General features: G+C 39.5%; 1 protein-coding gene across 10 annotated transcripts in view; it reads left to right on the forward strand.

The window, feature by feature from the left end:
• The window catches only part of MPDZ (multiple PDZ domain crumbs cell polarity complex component), a 144817-nt gene that overhangs the window by 23611 nt on the left and 103957 nt on the right, over positions 1-17249 (forward strand). For 9 of the 10 annotated variants that reach the window (XM_083185937.1, XM_083185932.1, XM_083185931.1 and 6 more), the window contains exons 5-11: positions 6509-6648; positions 6969-7182; positions 9178-9306; positions 9520-9735; positions 13511-13625; positions 13942-14030; positions 16300-16489. In XM_083185937.1, the coding sequence (XP_083042063.1) occupies positions 6509-6648; positions 6969-7182; positions 9178-9306; positions 9520-9735; positions 13511-13625; positions 13942-14030; positions 16300-16489 (1093 nt within the window). The remainder of the gene's footprint in view (positions 1-6508; positions 6649-6968; positions 7183-9177; positions 9307-9519; positions 9736-13510; positions 13626-13941; positions 14031-16299; positions 16490-17249) is intronic. The other variant, XM_083185936.1, reaches the window with a different exon arrangement.

Below are 17249 nucleotides of genomic sequence, written 5' to 3' on the forward strand. Positions count from 1 at the left end.
GTTAACATGCTAATGAAAAGAAAATGCATGTGTGTCTATAGCCCATAAATAAAACTGTGCAAGTTCATGTAAAATCTTCCTTTAAAATTATGTTCACTGTAAATCTGTAGATTCTAAACAATACTTTACATAGTCTTTCCCTTGTTATAATATATGATGCATGCTATTGATCTTGTCCTGCATCACATTATTATTAATATTATTATTATAAGCAGTTCTAGCACATGCAGTTTTGGTGATAGAAAGAGCTCAATGAGTATTACAGATACATTTACAAAGATGGGATTTCTGTTGAAGATGGGATGTTGCACATAGCAACCAATCAGATTCTACTTTATCTTTACCTTCTGATTGGTTGCCCATGGCAACAACCCCTTTACAATAGAACTCCTATCTTAGTAAATTTACCACTTAGGGGGGTATTCAATCTTTGTCGTTCTCCCGCAGCCATCTCCCGACGGGGGAGATGGCTGCGGGACCCTATTCAATGCTATCTTCCCCGACAGCATTGAACAGGGGTTCTCCGCAGAACGAGCCCGACATCACAAGCTGTGGGGCTCGTTCTGCCGAGAAAAGCCGGAAATAGGCGAGCTCCCGGCCGGAGCTCGTCTATTTCCATCCTCAACTCGCGGCCACGCCCCTTTCTCGGCAGCCGGGACATTGAATCCCGACCGCCGAGCTCAAGTCCAGCAAAGCGAGAACGGGACAGGGGCACGGCTGTCGAGCTTGCTCGACAGCCGTGCCCCTGACATTGAATACCCCCCTTAGTCTTTCCTAAGTAATTCCATAGAGTATGGGAACAATGCATACTTTATTATGCTACAAAGAGCTAAGTTTCTAAGCATTTGAATCTACAGTAACATAAATGGATATTTTTCAAACAGACCGCTGAGAACAGTTATTTTTACTGACGTTTAATTCCCAACTTATGAATTGCCTTATATGTAGTCCGTTTTTAAAAGTCACTCATAATGATAATGATGCTTCCGTATGCTAATTATGGGTGTATGTGAGACAACTAAAGTGTGTCCCTATATTATTTAGGAAAAAGTAAAAAAGTTTTTGATTTGCGAGCACTCAGATTCATTTGTTTCATTTTGCAATATTGTCTGGTTAACCCAGATCACAGTTTATAATTGATGTTAGATCAAAGAATAAATGGAAGTGTGGGAGGCATGGCTGTAGAACCTTTATCAGTAGCACACTAACTTTTGACTGTCCATAATCAGGGTGTGGTATAATTGGTCGACATTCACAATGTCAACAGAATATTTCTGGTAGTCTAGTGGTGATTTAGCTCATCCGGTGGCTCGACTTGTGTCTTCTGGGTCCGGCAGTAACATCAAGATGACTTCTGGCAGTTAGTATGTCTAATCTGATCATCTAACCCTAACCCTCCACTGTCATGTCGACAATCTGAAATTATGTCGACATTACATTATTGTAAATATTGACATTATGATTATATCTACAGCGATCAACCTGCAGCAACGCAACACACACATTCTGTCACATGATGCACATAAACTGCTTATCCTTACTCTCTCTCTCTCATAATGCACAAATACACACACATACTTTGCCCTAAAACTACCTCAGATTTTCAGACAAGTTCTAAACGTAAAGATCAAAAAGCCAAATCAAACAACTGACAAAAAAAAAAAATTAGATGTGCTTACTTCTTTATATTGATCTAATTTCATATATGTGTGCTTGTGAAGTTTGTGAACCTTTGCTTTCATTATCTAGTATGACTCTTCTTCTGCAGAAATAACTGCATGTAAACATTTCCAGTAATTGCTAAGTCGTGAGCTTCGGCTTGGTGGAATTTTACCTCCTCTGTTCAAATACACTTCAACTCTGTTTATGTTGGTGGCTTTCCTCCCCATGAACCGCTCGCTTCAGGCCCCTCCACAACATATCTATTGGATTAAGGTTAGGACTCTGACTTGGCTATTCCAAAACGTTACATTTATTCTTCTTTAACCATTCTTTGGTCGAATAACTTGTGGGCATTGGGTCGTTGTCATGTTGCATGACTCACGTTTTCTTGAGATGCAGCTCATGGACAGATGTCCTAACATTTTCCTTTAGAATATACTGGTATAATTCATTGGCCCATCAATGATGGCAATTTATCCTGGGCCTGTTGCAGTAAAAGAGGCCCAAACCATGATACTACCACCACCTTGTTTTGCTCATGATATGAGGTTTTTATGCTGGAATGCAATATTTTCCTTTCTCCAAATATAATGCTTTTCATTTAAGTCACAAAACTCTATTTTGGACTCCTCTATCCAAAAAACATTGTTCCGGTAGCCTTCTTGCATGTCCATGTTATCTTTAGCAAACTGGACATCAATGTTCATTTTGGAGAGCAGCTGCTTTCTACTTACAAACATCTGGGTTTTTTTTTTTTCAGTGTCCTCCTCATGGTGGACTCATTAACATTGGCTAATGTGAGAGAGGCCTTCTGTTGCTTAGAGGTTGCCTTGGGTTTCTTTCCTTGCAAACTATTAGACACTTTGCTCTTGGCTTGAACATTGTAGGTTGACCACTCCTCTGGAGGGTAATAATGGTCTTGAATTTCCTCTGATTGTACACAATCGGTCGGACTGTTGATTGGTAGAGTCCAAACACTTTAGAGAAGGTTATGTAAACTTTTGCAGCCTGATCTCTTTTGATTGTGGCTTGATACACTTCCTTCAACATGTGTTGTGTACATCAGACTTTTGAAAAAGACAGGTTGTCCACTCACATCTGCTTGTCATCCCATAGATTAAAAATACTTTACTCTTCACCTTCCAAATATTTTCTAAGCCAAAGTTCAAGCATAATTTCAATAAAAAAATGATCACATCTAGTATTTTGTCTCATTTGTTTGATTTGGTTCTATTTGGGGAGTAACCAATTGGTTCAGGAAACATAGTCACTAATTTGGATTCACCCTATTCAAAATGCAGATTTTTTTGCCTAGGTAAAAAATTCAGCACTGGTGAAAAATGTGGATTGGCGAATTAGCCGGTGATCCGTGTATTTTCACCCATTGCAGCTGTTTTTGCCCTTTTTTAAGTAATTCTTTGCCCATTCTGTCTTGCCCCCCCAAAAAGGTGAAAGGTCAAAAGTAAAATACAGGTATACGATTAGGTCGAAATAGTTTTACGCCTAGCTGAATAAATGGGACTAATTGAATAACCCCCCTCCCCCCCTTTTATCTTTTTGTTTTTGAATTCTGAGGTAGTTTTAAGGCAAATTTCAATCATCGGGGAATTGCCATGAGAACTCCCATGAAACGCTGGGTGTTCACATGGGTGAATTCCCCCGGCCCCACGCCCCCAGCCCGCACTGTTTTGTGCAAGCGCCCATAAAATTATCTATTCATCGTGGCTGCTCTCACACACAGCGGCTGCACATGCACATACCTGACTATGCGAAAGCACGGTTGTGAAAAATTGGTCCTCTGTGGGAATGCGATTAAACCAGAATGCACATTTTCTAGGTTACCCAGCATGTGCACAGGTGCACTCGTTACTCACTTGACACATTTTTAAAAGATCTACAGGTGGAGCCTATTATTATTATTATTATTATTATTATTATTATTATATAACATCTATAGGAGCAGAGCGCAGTACTACGCACCCATTTGTTTATGATCTTTACCAGGCCGGTCACCTGTCAAGTACTGCAGCTAGCGCCAAACAACGGTATCACAGTGTGCTGTTCCCCACTACCCTCTAAAGGTGGCCATACACACGCAGATTTATCTGCAGATCTGACTGGTTGGAACAAAAACATGGTTATGGATGAGAGCACATGACTGTTGACCATTTGCTTGGAAATGCTGGAAAACTGACAAACTGTCACTCATCCATATCCATGTTTTTGTTCCAACCAGCCAGATCTGAAGATAAATCTTACTAGTGTATGGGCACCTTAAGAATACGTTTACTAGACCAAACGAACAGCAGCAAGAGATACCCCCGGGCCTCATTGACATTAGGACAGACAGGGACTCCAGGGCGACAGATTTATTTAATACACTGAAACACTGAAACTACAGGACGCATCCGACATTGCCAACACCACTTTCTGTATCATCTGGCTATAAACCAGTAAGTAGAGTGTAAAATCAATAAATCACTTTGTTTTCACTCATACCTCTCTGACTGATATATTGTCACCACAAACACATAACATCTATAGGAGCAGAGCGCAGTACTACGCACCCATTTCTTTCGGAGCCATTTATTTCACTTGTGGTTCTGTGAGGAGATCTGCAAAACATGCACTGTGTAGATGTTCAATCCCCTTTTGAATGTTTTTCTTAGATTCCACAAGGCAAAATTATGTTTGTTGGGTGTACTCCTGGATGCTTTTATCCAATAAAGGCGTGTCCAAACTTGATTTAAATGTATTTATTGTGTCTGCCGACACAACTACTTCTGGAAGAAAGTTACATACTTTTACTGCCCTGACTAAAACTCTTGTCTCGGGCAGGGGAGATTACTTATTCCGCCATCTTGTGATTTACACTTTGAATATCTGTGTAGATAGATCAGCTTTGTTGTCGAGCAATGAATGTCTTCTAATCTTTGTAAGAGATTGACAAAACTATTAGTGGGCAGAAGTTATGTTTTTGTAAAAAATAAAAAAAATATATATATTATATTAGTAAGCCCACTCAAAGCAAATGCTTTGAAAACGAGTCTGCTACCTTCTGTGTTTGTGCATGTGTGATTGGATTGTTGCATATTCTACCATACAGTTGACTTCTGATCCAACACTACACGATCCAACATGAGGTCCAACACAGTCTGTCTGTGAAGCAGTAAGGCAGGGTTGACACGTTGTCTTCTGTTTATACATTGATGAAATTCGGCAATTTCAGTGTCTTTATGGCTGAGGACACCAGTTTTAGGCCTAAACTTGGGGGCTCAGTAGAAAAGAGGCACATGCCACATCTACACGGATTTTGAATTTTTGCTAGTATCTACTCCATTTTGCTTATGGTTGTCTGGGAATAGAACAACATTGTAATAAAATCTGTGTCTTATTTGTTTGTATCTTAGTGGGTATTGATAGTTTTATGGAATTTAAATTTAGCCCTTATGACCTTTATACCAAACCTTATGACATAGGGAGGTATTTAAACCACAGAAAGAGATTGTTAATCGCACAGTAGGTTAAGGTTTTTTAAATATATTTGATGGCCCCTTCAAATATTCATAACACATAAGTGTTTATCATTATGGTAAGGGTGTGCTACCACTGGACATGAGTTTAAGGACAAGGTTAGTTTTTTTTTGAGAGACAATAAAAAGGGGAAAGAAATGTCTCTGTGTGGTGCACCAATAAGTTTAAAATATAACCTTTATTTGGTATCAGGTAAAATTTAGGCGAAAAAATAAGACACATTACAAACACATAAACACACTGATTAAAAAGGATAAAGATATCCTCAGTGAGGATATCTTTATCCTTTTTAATCAGTGTGTTTGTAATGTGTCTTATTTTTTCGCCTAAATTTTACCTGATCCAAATAAAGGTTATATTTTAAACGTATTGGTGCACCACAGAGACATTTCTTTCCCCTTTTTTTTGTCTCTCAAAAAAAACCTAATCTTGTCCAGGTATTTAAACCATGATGATATTCCCGACAGTCTGAAAAATTTTCACTTTTCAGGAATTTACACTCTCCTTATTCAATCTGATTTTTTGGGGATGGCCGGAAAATGTGGATCAGTGAATTACTCGCCTATCCATTTGTTTTAGCTGAAAATATGTATATGTTTTCTACTATTTTCCGTGGATTCAACTTCAAACAAATACAAATCGGTATCAGCTGAGAAATCTGGATAAGATTGAATACCTCCCATAATGGTTTATCAACAAGGGTGTTAAAAATGTATGCTTGGAAAAGTTGCAAAATGTACAGTGATTTTTGTTTATGCATAGAAAGGCTGGTTCAGAGTTGCACGAAAGTCATCCGCATTGTGTGCCTGGAAATAAATGCAGAAGTGCATGCATTTTGCGGCAGTACTGCTCCTATTCACACGTTTGCTAAGGTAGCTGTCATCCTTATCAGTGCACTTTTGTATCAATACAATAAGTGGTGCTAGAGCTCCATCCAAAATCAGACAAATCTCTGGGTACACTCAACTCCGTGTAGGGAAATCCACCTCCACACCCATAACATTCTCTCCATGCATATACCCCATTGTCAGCCTCACCCACTTAACTGCAGGTGTAGAGGCGTATGCATTACAAATGGATCTCTGAAAAGTTGCTAATTGTTGCATACGCTCAGAGACACAGCATGCACATTGCACATTGTAAAACAACCCCACTGAGTGCCGCCTAGCTCTCTCCACTACTGAGCAAGCACTTGGCTCTTATTGCAAACAGACACACGTCACATTACACTTCTATAGTGTTTCTGTAATATTTTTAAAATACTTATTAGCATACAAAAACATTTCACTAAAACATCTTAATCTTGTGAAAGGGTCGGCAGATTGAAACACTGGATATGGTTAAACCTTCAAGTGGTGGACTTGGTTTTAGTGTGGTGGGATTGAAAAGTGAGAACCGTGGAGAACTTGGGATATTTGTTCAAGAGATACAAGAGGGCAGCATTGCTTATAGGTAAGATCTATTTTCAATGAAGGATAATAAATCTTATATGTGCTTTGAAATGTTTTTTAAACATAGGACACAACATATCCTTATTTGTCATATATTCCTGAGTGGGTGTCCACGGCTATGGTAGTTACATCTAGAGCCTGCATTACATGCAAGGGAATGCAGGGTATAATTTACAGAAATGATCAGAAATAGCTATTGTTAGTGGTAATGTATTCGGATTAGTATATATTTCTTGTTTTATTGGTATATATTACTTGTTAATGAATTGCAGGTAACATAAAATAAATGCAAATAGTCACGATTAGTTCATTTTATTATAGAGATGGAAGGTTGAAGGAAGTTGATCAGATCCTGTCCATAAATGGTCAGCCTCTTGATCAGACAATTACACATCACCAAGCCATTGGCCTCCTGCAGAAGGCCAAAGATCATGTGCAGCTTGTGGTTGCAAGAGGACCGTTACCCCAGCTAATTAGCCCTGTGATATCCCGCTCACCATCTGATGCCAGCACAGTGTCTGCACTTTCTAGTCCTGTAAGTATTGTATTTCAAAGGCACACTCTTATAGACCAGCGTGTTTGTCTGGCCATTCCATTTTCAATTTGTAATGGGTGTCTTGCAAAAAATTTACTTGGAGATGTAGCACTCACCCATGTAGAGCCATTTTCACCTCGTATAATATGGCTTTCCACACATTAGTAGAATATATATATATATATATATATATATATATATATATATATATATATATATATACGCTATGTAGACAAAAGTAATTGGAAACTCACAGCAAATAGATTCCTGCAGACATCCTTCTTTGCTCTTATCCAGGAAATTGTGGACAGTTTGCCGACAGTATGTTTTGCTATTCCACCTTAAGTACAGTGACCAACTGTGACAAAGAAGGTCTAATCAGCTAGAATGCACCAATCACTCTAATTTGTCCTGGAGGTTTTCAATTGGGCTAAGACTAACATGTCCAAACTACGGCTCTCCAGCTGTTATGAAACTATAAGTCCTATCACGCCTTGTCACAGTTTTGCTATTAGGGAATGCTAAAATTATGACAAGGCATGCTGGGATGTGTAGTTTCACAACAGCTGGAGGGCCACAGTTTGGACATGCCTGGGCTAAGACCTGGACTCTGAACTGACCAGTCCATCTGGTTTACCCAATTTTCTGTAAAAGCAGCTGGAACAGTCCCATAGGATAATGCCACCACCTAAATGCTTTACTGTATCTACCGTACAATCTGACAGACGTTCTCTTGACAATTGCAAAATACAAACATGTCTGTCTGATCTGAAAAGTTTTATACCTCCCGACCATTTACCTTGCTCGGGGTATACAATCATTTTTGTCTACACAGTGTAATTTTCATCGACCCGTGTACAATTTTTATCTATTACTTAGACTTCCAGAATACTTTGCATATAATCTGGCAGATATCGATAAACCCACAAAGATCAGCCATCAGCTACACCATTTACTGTTAGAGTGAGGGAAGTTACGTATGTTTTTTGCAAGAAACCCAACACAAATACCAGGAGGGAAGTACAGGTACAGACTTTTTAAGTGCCCTTGTGTTTGTGCCCCCATAGATGAACTTTGAAATAGAACATTGAAAATTTCAGAATTAGGGTTCCAAAAACATGTTCAGGAATTACTGTACTGAACTGATTTTTCTTGGAGTAGGCGGTCTGCCTCTGTAGGCCATATTAGAGAAATAAAGTGGATGTTCACCCATATGAAGTGTTGCACGCATCTGTTCAATCTTAGCAGAGTTGTTTGTGACTGACAGCTGACTCACAATAGTTATCTCAAGCTGCATGACATGACTATGTACCTGTTAATTACTATTTTATACATTTTCGCATAGGCTACATGTGAATGCGCAATTGACAGACCAATAAACCCATTCAATCACAGTTCGGCCACAATGAGAGATTTAACTGACTTAGGGGGTGTATTCAATTAATGCTGATTTTTCCAACAGTCTAAAAATCGCCACTTTTTTAATTTGCATTCAATCTATTCAATTTAAGTGGCAAATTTTTAACTGTCGTAAATATCGTCACAGTCAAAAACATGAGGACCGGTGAATTTTTGCATAAGGGAAACTTCATTGGATTGATGGGGAAACTCGTCAAAGAACTGCCACAATTGAATAGGGAAAGTGACAAAAAAAAGGAACAACTGAATTCCCACAAAATCACCTGTAGTTTCTCGTACACGTGTTCTGTCAGCCACAGAACATTCACAGTGCTAACAAATGTAAGATCGGTTCATAATATGGAGTTACGTGCAACTTTGAATCAGCCTCTCAATGATGGTTGAAGAGGAGAATTACTTACCACTGACTGGCCAACACCTTTTTTCTGCTAAGGGCTCTGTACTTTCATTTAGTTAGCAATAAGTGAAAACAAATTATTTAAGCAAATTTACCACAGTGGGAAAATGCAACATATGCTTGTCTGTCAGGTACTAGGTGTACAATTACTTAATGCTTTTTATGCCATATGTCCTTAGATGCACTGGCAGCATGTGGAGAACATCGAATTGGTAAATGATGGGTCAGGTCTCGGCTTTGGGATTGTAGGAGGTAAATCCACTGGAGTAATAGTAAAGACCATTCTACCAGGAGGAGTAGCAGACCAGGTTGGTTGTAAAAAAAAAAGTTTTTTTTTTTTTTTTTTTTCAGTTCTTTGTATGTATGTGTATATATGTGGCTTCAGAGGAACAACCTAAGCCAATGAATTGTAGATGTTTGATATATTAATGTTCTAGTTTTTCTGCATTTATTTTATCGCACCCAATGATCTTGACCAAAGGACTAATTATGTCAATACTGTGTCCATTTATTTACAACAGCATGGCAGGCTATCCAGTGGAGATCATATATTAAAAATAGGTGACACTGACCTTGCTGGAATGGGAAGTGAACAAGTTGCCCAGGTATTAAGGCAATGTGGTAACAGAGTAAAGCTTGTTATTGCCAGAGGTCCAGTTGTTGATCCATCTACACCTGTCTCTGCCACTGCCAGTCTGCAGATGTCTCCATTGTTATCTGCTGTACCTGAATTAAAAGTAAGTTGAATGTGGTGTTTTTTTTTTTTAAATATATTTTAAATCATCAATTGTGTGTGGTACCCCCTAAGAGTGTGATACTCTTTATGCTGATAAATTGTAAAGGTGGCCATACACTAGTAAGATTTATCTTCAGATCTGGCTGGTTGAACAAAAACATGGTTATGGATGAGAGCAAATGACCATTTGCTTGGCAATGCTGGAAAACTGACAAACTGAAAACTGACAAACTGTCATTCATCCATAACCTGTTTTTTTTCCAACCAGCCAGATCTGAAGATAAATCTTACTAGAGTATGAGCATCTTTAGACTCAAATCCTGAACTCTGAGCTTTCAGCAGGAACTCTCCCATCTCTGATAAAACATGGCGGTTCTGCCTGCACTGTATGCAGTCAATAGGTAACTGTTGGGCACTGAGGGGACAGTTGGAGCAATGGTGTGGTGGCCATCTTGAGGGAACAGAGCTGCATGATGTGCCAACCTGTGGGTTTCCTGTTCGATGGAAGATATTGGCAGCCATCCGTTCAGTCACAGTGGTGAGAAGTGCCAACAGTGTTAAGTGGTGTGTGTGTCCCAGATGCCTGTCCTCTTCTGGGGCCCTCTCAGACAGCTGTAAGCAATGTCTGTGACTGAAAGTAAGGGCACAAGCAAGTGGGGTTTCCCCATTGCTGGATGGCACGGGGGCAGGTTCCTCTCATCCAGCGGAGGTTGACTAATGTGTGGATGCATAGGTGGTCTCCTCCTTATAGACAGCTGGTGGGCAGAGCAGAGGAGATTCCCAATTCTATTCAAAGAGCAGTAGCACAGATGAGGCAGCGTATCATTTTTAAATTACCCATTCTTGGGGTGACATTGGTGCATAACGACAGGTCGGTAGTCCTGTATTACCATCTGCACACTTCCCAAGCTGATGTTAGAGAGGAACAGCGTCAGAGGCAGCACAGACATTTATCTGAGCAAAGTATAACCTATACTAATTGCCAGGACAGTTCTGCTAATAGCAACATTTGGAGAGTCTAATTAGTACATGGTAACAGGCAGAACCTCTAAGGGTGCTAGTAAAAACCAGCACTGAGTAGGGTAAAGTATCCAGTATAAAGTGTAACATGTGCCTTCCAGCAGGAAGACAGCGACCAAAACCTATTGAAAACTGGAGTCAGCAACCTACAAAGGGCCAAATGTATCAAGCTTCAAAAAGTGATAAATGGAGAGTGAAAACAGCCAGCCAATCAGCTCCTACCTGCTATGTTACAAGCTGGGTTGAAAAATGGCAGTTATGAGCTGATTGGCTGGTTGTTTATCACTCCCTCCTTTATCACTTTTGAAGCTTAATACATCAGGCCCAAATACTGAGTTTAGAGATCTTCTGGAGCACTATACTAAGTAAACTTTGTTGCTAGTTTACTGAGAAACAATGTAGTGTTAACTGAGTGCAATTTGGAAGCTACAATCAATACAATTTCACAAAAAGAAACCATATCCTAAAGGTCCATACACACTGGGCGATTTTGCCCAGCGTGTATGGGCAGCGATCATAGCGTTCATCGCTGGGGGAAAGCCACTCAGTGTATACACACTGAACAGCTTTCCCCCTGCCCGGCACCGTCAGAGCGGAGAGGATGGCTTTGCATAGCGCAGAGCTATGCAAAGCCGTCCTCAAAGCCGTTCATCTGCTGGTATTACCAGCAGATGAGCGGCTTTCCCAGAGATGATGAGGGAGCATGCAGCAGCGCTCACCAATCATCGCTGGGGCATACTGGGCGGCTTTGAGCTGAAAGCTGCTCAAACATGCTGTTTCAGCTCAAAGTCGCCCCCAGTGTGTATGACCTTTAAGTGTTGAAAGTGTTGGATCAATTTTCCAACTTTACTATCTAAAATAAATTTCTGATCCAGTAACTTTATTTTATAGTACAGGGAGCCTGAAAGTTCCACATAGTGCACCAATTAGGCCATTTCAGATTAACTGCTTTAACCTACTGTAAGAGGCCTCAAAAGTTACAGTATATGTGATTGTATTAATGTACCGTAGGTAGTATATTGTTAAGATTGTAAATTTGTGTTCTATAGTCTTGTGTGAATGGTTCCGCTCTGGAATCTATAAATAGGCAAAACATGAGTGCATTAGAGTAGAACCAGTTCATTGATTGAATTGTAAGTCACAATTGCCTGTGGTAACTGACCCAAAAGTTATTAAAGTAGTAACGATACACACAGATGAGTTCCAGAATAATAAATTCTTCTTTATAGTCCTGTAGTGAATATAACGTGGTACCTGTTGATCAGTCATTTTGAAACATTTCCTGAAGTTTATACACCAAATCTATCTGGGTGTTACATGTGGATTTGCAGACTTTATATAGTTGGCAATGGGACCTTTTTATAATAGGTTTTTTAATCTTTGATCTTTACAGCAGCTCTATAGTTATGGCAATCCTATGTGGAATGGCAAGGATGGATCACTAGATGTCTTCAATGACTGCAGCTTCACTTCTAACTGTTTCACTATAGCAGGGGTAGCCAACTCCAGTCCTCGAGAGCTACCAACAGTGCAGTCAGAGGCAGGTATTCAATGCCATAATTCACCCTGTGCAGCGAATCCTGTTTTGGATTCGCTGCACAATCGCCGGGTTCCGGAGGGCTGGTGCATTCGCTGCCAGCCCACCCTCACCCCCTATTCAACGCCTCGGGCTCGCTGCCCCTGGTGGTGAATTTTAAACCACCCCCCGGCAAATGCCGCAGGGAGCCGGGGGACGGCAGCAGGCAGGGAGATGGAAGCCTCCCTGCCTGCGCCGGACACTGTGGGGGTGAAGGAGGGCTGGCAGGAACACAGGGAGAGCCCCGGGAGAGCTGGCAGGGGACTGGGATAGGGAACCATCAGCCGCTGCACTCACTGGTCCCGATACTGCATATTTAATGATCGGGACCAGTGTGCAGTGAATATATGAATATCAAATAGCATGCCCCTTCACAGAAAAAAAAATTCATATTTTTTTACACACAAAAAAAAAAAACCTTTATTTTAAAAGATCACATTCCAGTTCACCTTAAAAAGATGACGAATTCAAAAAGGTGAATCATGGTGAAAATCACAGGAGAAAGCAGTTCTCCATTTGATTTGATAATTTGAGCATTGAACAAACTCTCTGTGAATTGAGTAAAAACCCCATTGAAAACCAGCGGCGAATTGCACACGGCGAATCGGCAGACATTCGCTGTTCACTTGCAGCGAATTGTCTCCATTGAATAGGGAGAATCATTTTTTCAGAGAAAAAATTTGCCGTTAGCCCAGATAAATGCCAGATTCGCTGTAAACGACAGCAAATCTAAAGCATTGAATACTGGCCAGAGTGTGTCAGTACAAATGTAAATATGCCTGCAAATATGTATATACCAAAAGTACAACAATCCTCTTTGCATGTTTGGAGAATGGCTTGTATTAAAAAGAGCATTTTTCGAGTTTGCATTTATATCTCTTACAATAGGAATGTGATCCTGCAATGTTATATTGCATTTTCTATATTTCTATAAAAACACATTCTATAGCTGAAATGTTAAAGTTCTGGTGCATTAGATTCCCAAGTATTCTGCCTATGTTGGCCTCCTTTTAGCTCTCAGCATGATAATTATAAACATAATTGCTACTGTAAATATACCTCTCCAAATTAACCGAGCATTTGCAATTCTGGTGCACATAATTGTATCGTTTTCTACAATGGTAATGTGTTTCTTAAGGTGGCTTATATAGTTAATATTTTTTGTTTTTTCATTTTCAAGGGAAATGTTTTAATGACTCGAGATTCGGATGGTGAAGCCTTTGATGTAAAGCTTGCAAAAAATACTCAGGGTTTGGGAATAACCATTGCTGGCTATGTTGGTGATAAAAGTTCAGGTAAACACAGTTATGTTTTTTGTTTTTTACTGTAAATTGAAGATGGTTTCTGCTTCATGCATTGTTATCTTTAGGCTTTGAGCATGTGTGTATTGTTCATCTACTTGAAGAGATATAATAGTGGTGGCAATGGCTGACGTGCGTAGATGATGTAACCGGGAAACAGAGACCGACTGCAGGCAGTCTCACTTGAAAGAGATTAGTCTTCTCTTGGTCACAGTCTTTTTTCCTGTGCATTTGCATGCCAAAAAATAAACCTAGAAACGAGAGGATATTACTTAGTCATTATTATTATTATTTTTTTATCTATCATCAGAGCCCTCTGGTATTTTTGTGAAAAGTATTACTAAAGATAGTGCTGTTGAGCAGGATGGAAGAATTCGTGTCGGAGATCAGATTATTGCTGTGAGTATTAATTATAAATAATACAATATGTGTGCAATGCATTATATACACATGCTTACTTATTTTTCAGAGCTTTTTTTCTGATGATAGCAAATGTAACAAATCACAATTTATCTGTTGCACTAGTGCTCAGCCTGGCGGAGGAGGGGGTGGGGTTTACTGCGGGTAGCTTGGTGCCACTGTACTGACAGATTTCAGTTACATAGCTGACCCTGAAAGCAGCTCATCCACTGTGTGCCCAGTTACATGAAAATATCCAGCTAGGGTAGAATTGCATAAGGGGTCTTTGTAGTGAGATTGTACAGTTCATTATGTTGTTGTAGCTCCTTCATTTTCGTTTTATGCATGTATAGATATGTCCTTATACAGTCTTTTTTTCCCAAATAGTTCAAGATTGTTCATGCTTCTCCATCTGTATGTTTTCTTAAAAATGGCATGAACTGTTGCCATATACATAGCAGCTCACCGTGTACCAGGGACGCTAGGTTACTACTTTTGTCACAAATTTCATAGTAACTGTTAGGACTCTGGGAAGTACTGCCAAACCTGACCCCTAACTCTATTGCCTCTACCTGCGGTCGACGGACACATGTGGTGCTAAACTACACCTTTAACAGCCAAGTTCGAAGGAGCTGATTATGCCAGCTCCAACCCCGATGCCGCCAGGCCTTATGTGAGACAAGGTGTCTGCTGAGGCAGGTTGAGCGCAAGAGGAAGACTGACTAAGGACCCACACAGGATGGGGTACCCCCATAGTCTCTGGGAAAGAAACAATGCTAGAAAGATGACACACTAAATACAATGTACTGGTGTAACAATACACAGGATGGAAATGCCCTAAAGAGAATAACAATAGCAGAGGTGCAACAATGCACAAGGTGATACCAGAGAAAAAACAACTGCAACAACCCCAGACTGAGAGATGGAGATACCCAGGAAGTCCAGAGGCTGGCAGATACAGGCTGTAGCAGGAACCAGGAGCTGACTGGAAGGCTGGAAATAGCTGACAGGCTCAAAGACACTGGCGCTGGACAGGTCTGGGAATCGGGAACACTCTGATATGACTGGCACAAGCAGAACTTTAACCGGCGTCTGTTCCTAGCGGCTTGTGATGTCAACCTCTGCCCCTGTCCGTGCAGGGCGGAAGTTCGGAACATTGCTTAGCAACGCCCGACGCTTCCGCCCTGGCTGCCAGGCTGAAGCCGGAGGAAGATAGCCGCCGCCCGCAGTTCCCGAACCTCCGTTGCCGTGAGTGACAATGGGTCTGTCGGAGGTAGGACATGGGCGTCGGCGGCGCCTAACCGTAACCATATAAAATGTATATAAAGTTGCTGAATAAGCATAACAAAACAATGGCTACGGGCACCGATTTGAACATACAAGTACTGCCAGCCCCAGTGGTCATTGTATGCTTGCAATGTACTTTAGTACCTTAGTGGTTAAATAAGATGCAAATTTAAAAATGCATTGTGCATCTAAGTTACAAGGTCTACACTGTGCCAGACAGACCAAAAGTAAATGAGGAGATAATCTGTATGATTTTAAATGTATGGGTAATTTCAGGTTGATCTGTTGTGTGTGAAAACTGATGGCAAATTGGTGATTGGACAGTTGGATGTGGACAATGTGTATGTAGCATTTGAGATGGACCTTGTTCTGTGCCGATGCCTGCATTGCTTCCTATTATTTTAGGTTAGATTCATAATTGAGTTTTGCCTTTTCTCTGTCCAAGAGAGTATTTGACTAATAATGATCGCATTGATCAATTGATAATCAATGCATTGATCAGTTCATGAACTAAAACCCCATTATTTATTTATTTAAGTTGATTATTTGTATGTTAAGGTGAGTTATTTTATTATGGGGATTGCTGTATGTGTGTATATATATATATATATATATATATATATATATATATATATATATATATATATATATATATATATATATATATATATATATATATATATATATATATATACTGTATGTATGTGCATTGAACTATCATTTTATATGTACTATATATAGAAGTGTGAAACATGAACATTTTCTCTGAACATTATTAATACATTTTCCTTATTATTTTTCTGTATGTACAGCAAACAGATGGTGTGATATATATGCTAAATGGACTGTTTGTTTTGTAAAGGAGTAATGACTATTTAATAGCAAATTAGACATCATTCTGCACCCATATATTAAATCGTTATATATATACAACTGATGTTACTTTCTCATTTGAGTGTTTTATTTTTACCAATATGTTTAGGTTGATGGGACTAATCTTCAGGGTTACACAAATCAGCAAGCAGTGGAAGTTCTACGTCACACAGGACAAACCGTTCATCTTACATTAATCAGGAGAGGGCAAAAGCAGGAAGTTATCACTCATCAAATTGAAGAATCTGGCAGACCTACTGACCAAAATGTTACATCGCAAAGCGAGGAAGACTCCCATGGTAAAGCACACAAATAAATAGTTATACTTTTGTTTTGGACCATAATATTGTATAATGATTACGTTTTAATGGTAATGTTCATTATAACCATATAAATAGTTTATTATCAATCTTTATCTTCCTCTTGAGTTTATGAACTGAAGCATTTGTCTTTGTACATAGTAATTCGCTGTAGATCCTGCACATGCATAGAGATTACAGGCAGTGGTTTTAGTTTACTGAGATAGTTTGCTAATTAGTGAGCAGTGAGTTATAGCTGCCTCCTTTCTCTCTAGCATTATTATTAGTATTTTTATTATTCCTATTAATATTTTTTACAAAACTTTACATGCCTGTAAAGTTCCTAGGTAGAGATGTTAATGGTCTATGACTGACTACTTACGTCTTCAATCTTGAGAAATCCAACATGATCCAAAGTAGGGCTTCATTTCAGAATTCTGAATATAAATACTTTATCTAGGTACACACTATAAAATTATTGAGGTGATCGGCCTGTTTTATTGCATAGTGTGTATTCATGAGCAGTTTGACCAGGCGCTGATAAAATGGTCACAAAATGTCCAGAAATGCTCGGTTTCTATTATCTATCGGCCTTGATTATCTCATCCTGTGGCAGAACATATGAGACTTTAAAAAAATAAAATCAATTAATGTTGCGTAGATATCTACACCTTTCACCTAGCTTTACATTTATTACAAGCTAAATATTCTTAAATCATGGCGTACTGAGATATGAGGCCTTGTATGTGCCTTACACGTG

This window comes from Crinia signifera, chromosome 1 (genome assembly GCF_055691185.1).
Source record: "Crinia signifera chromosome 1, ASM5569118v1, whole genome shotgun sequence".
NCBI lineage: Eukaryota > Metazoa > Chordata > Amphibia > Anura > Myobatrachidae > Crinia > Crinia signifera.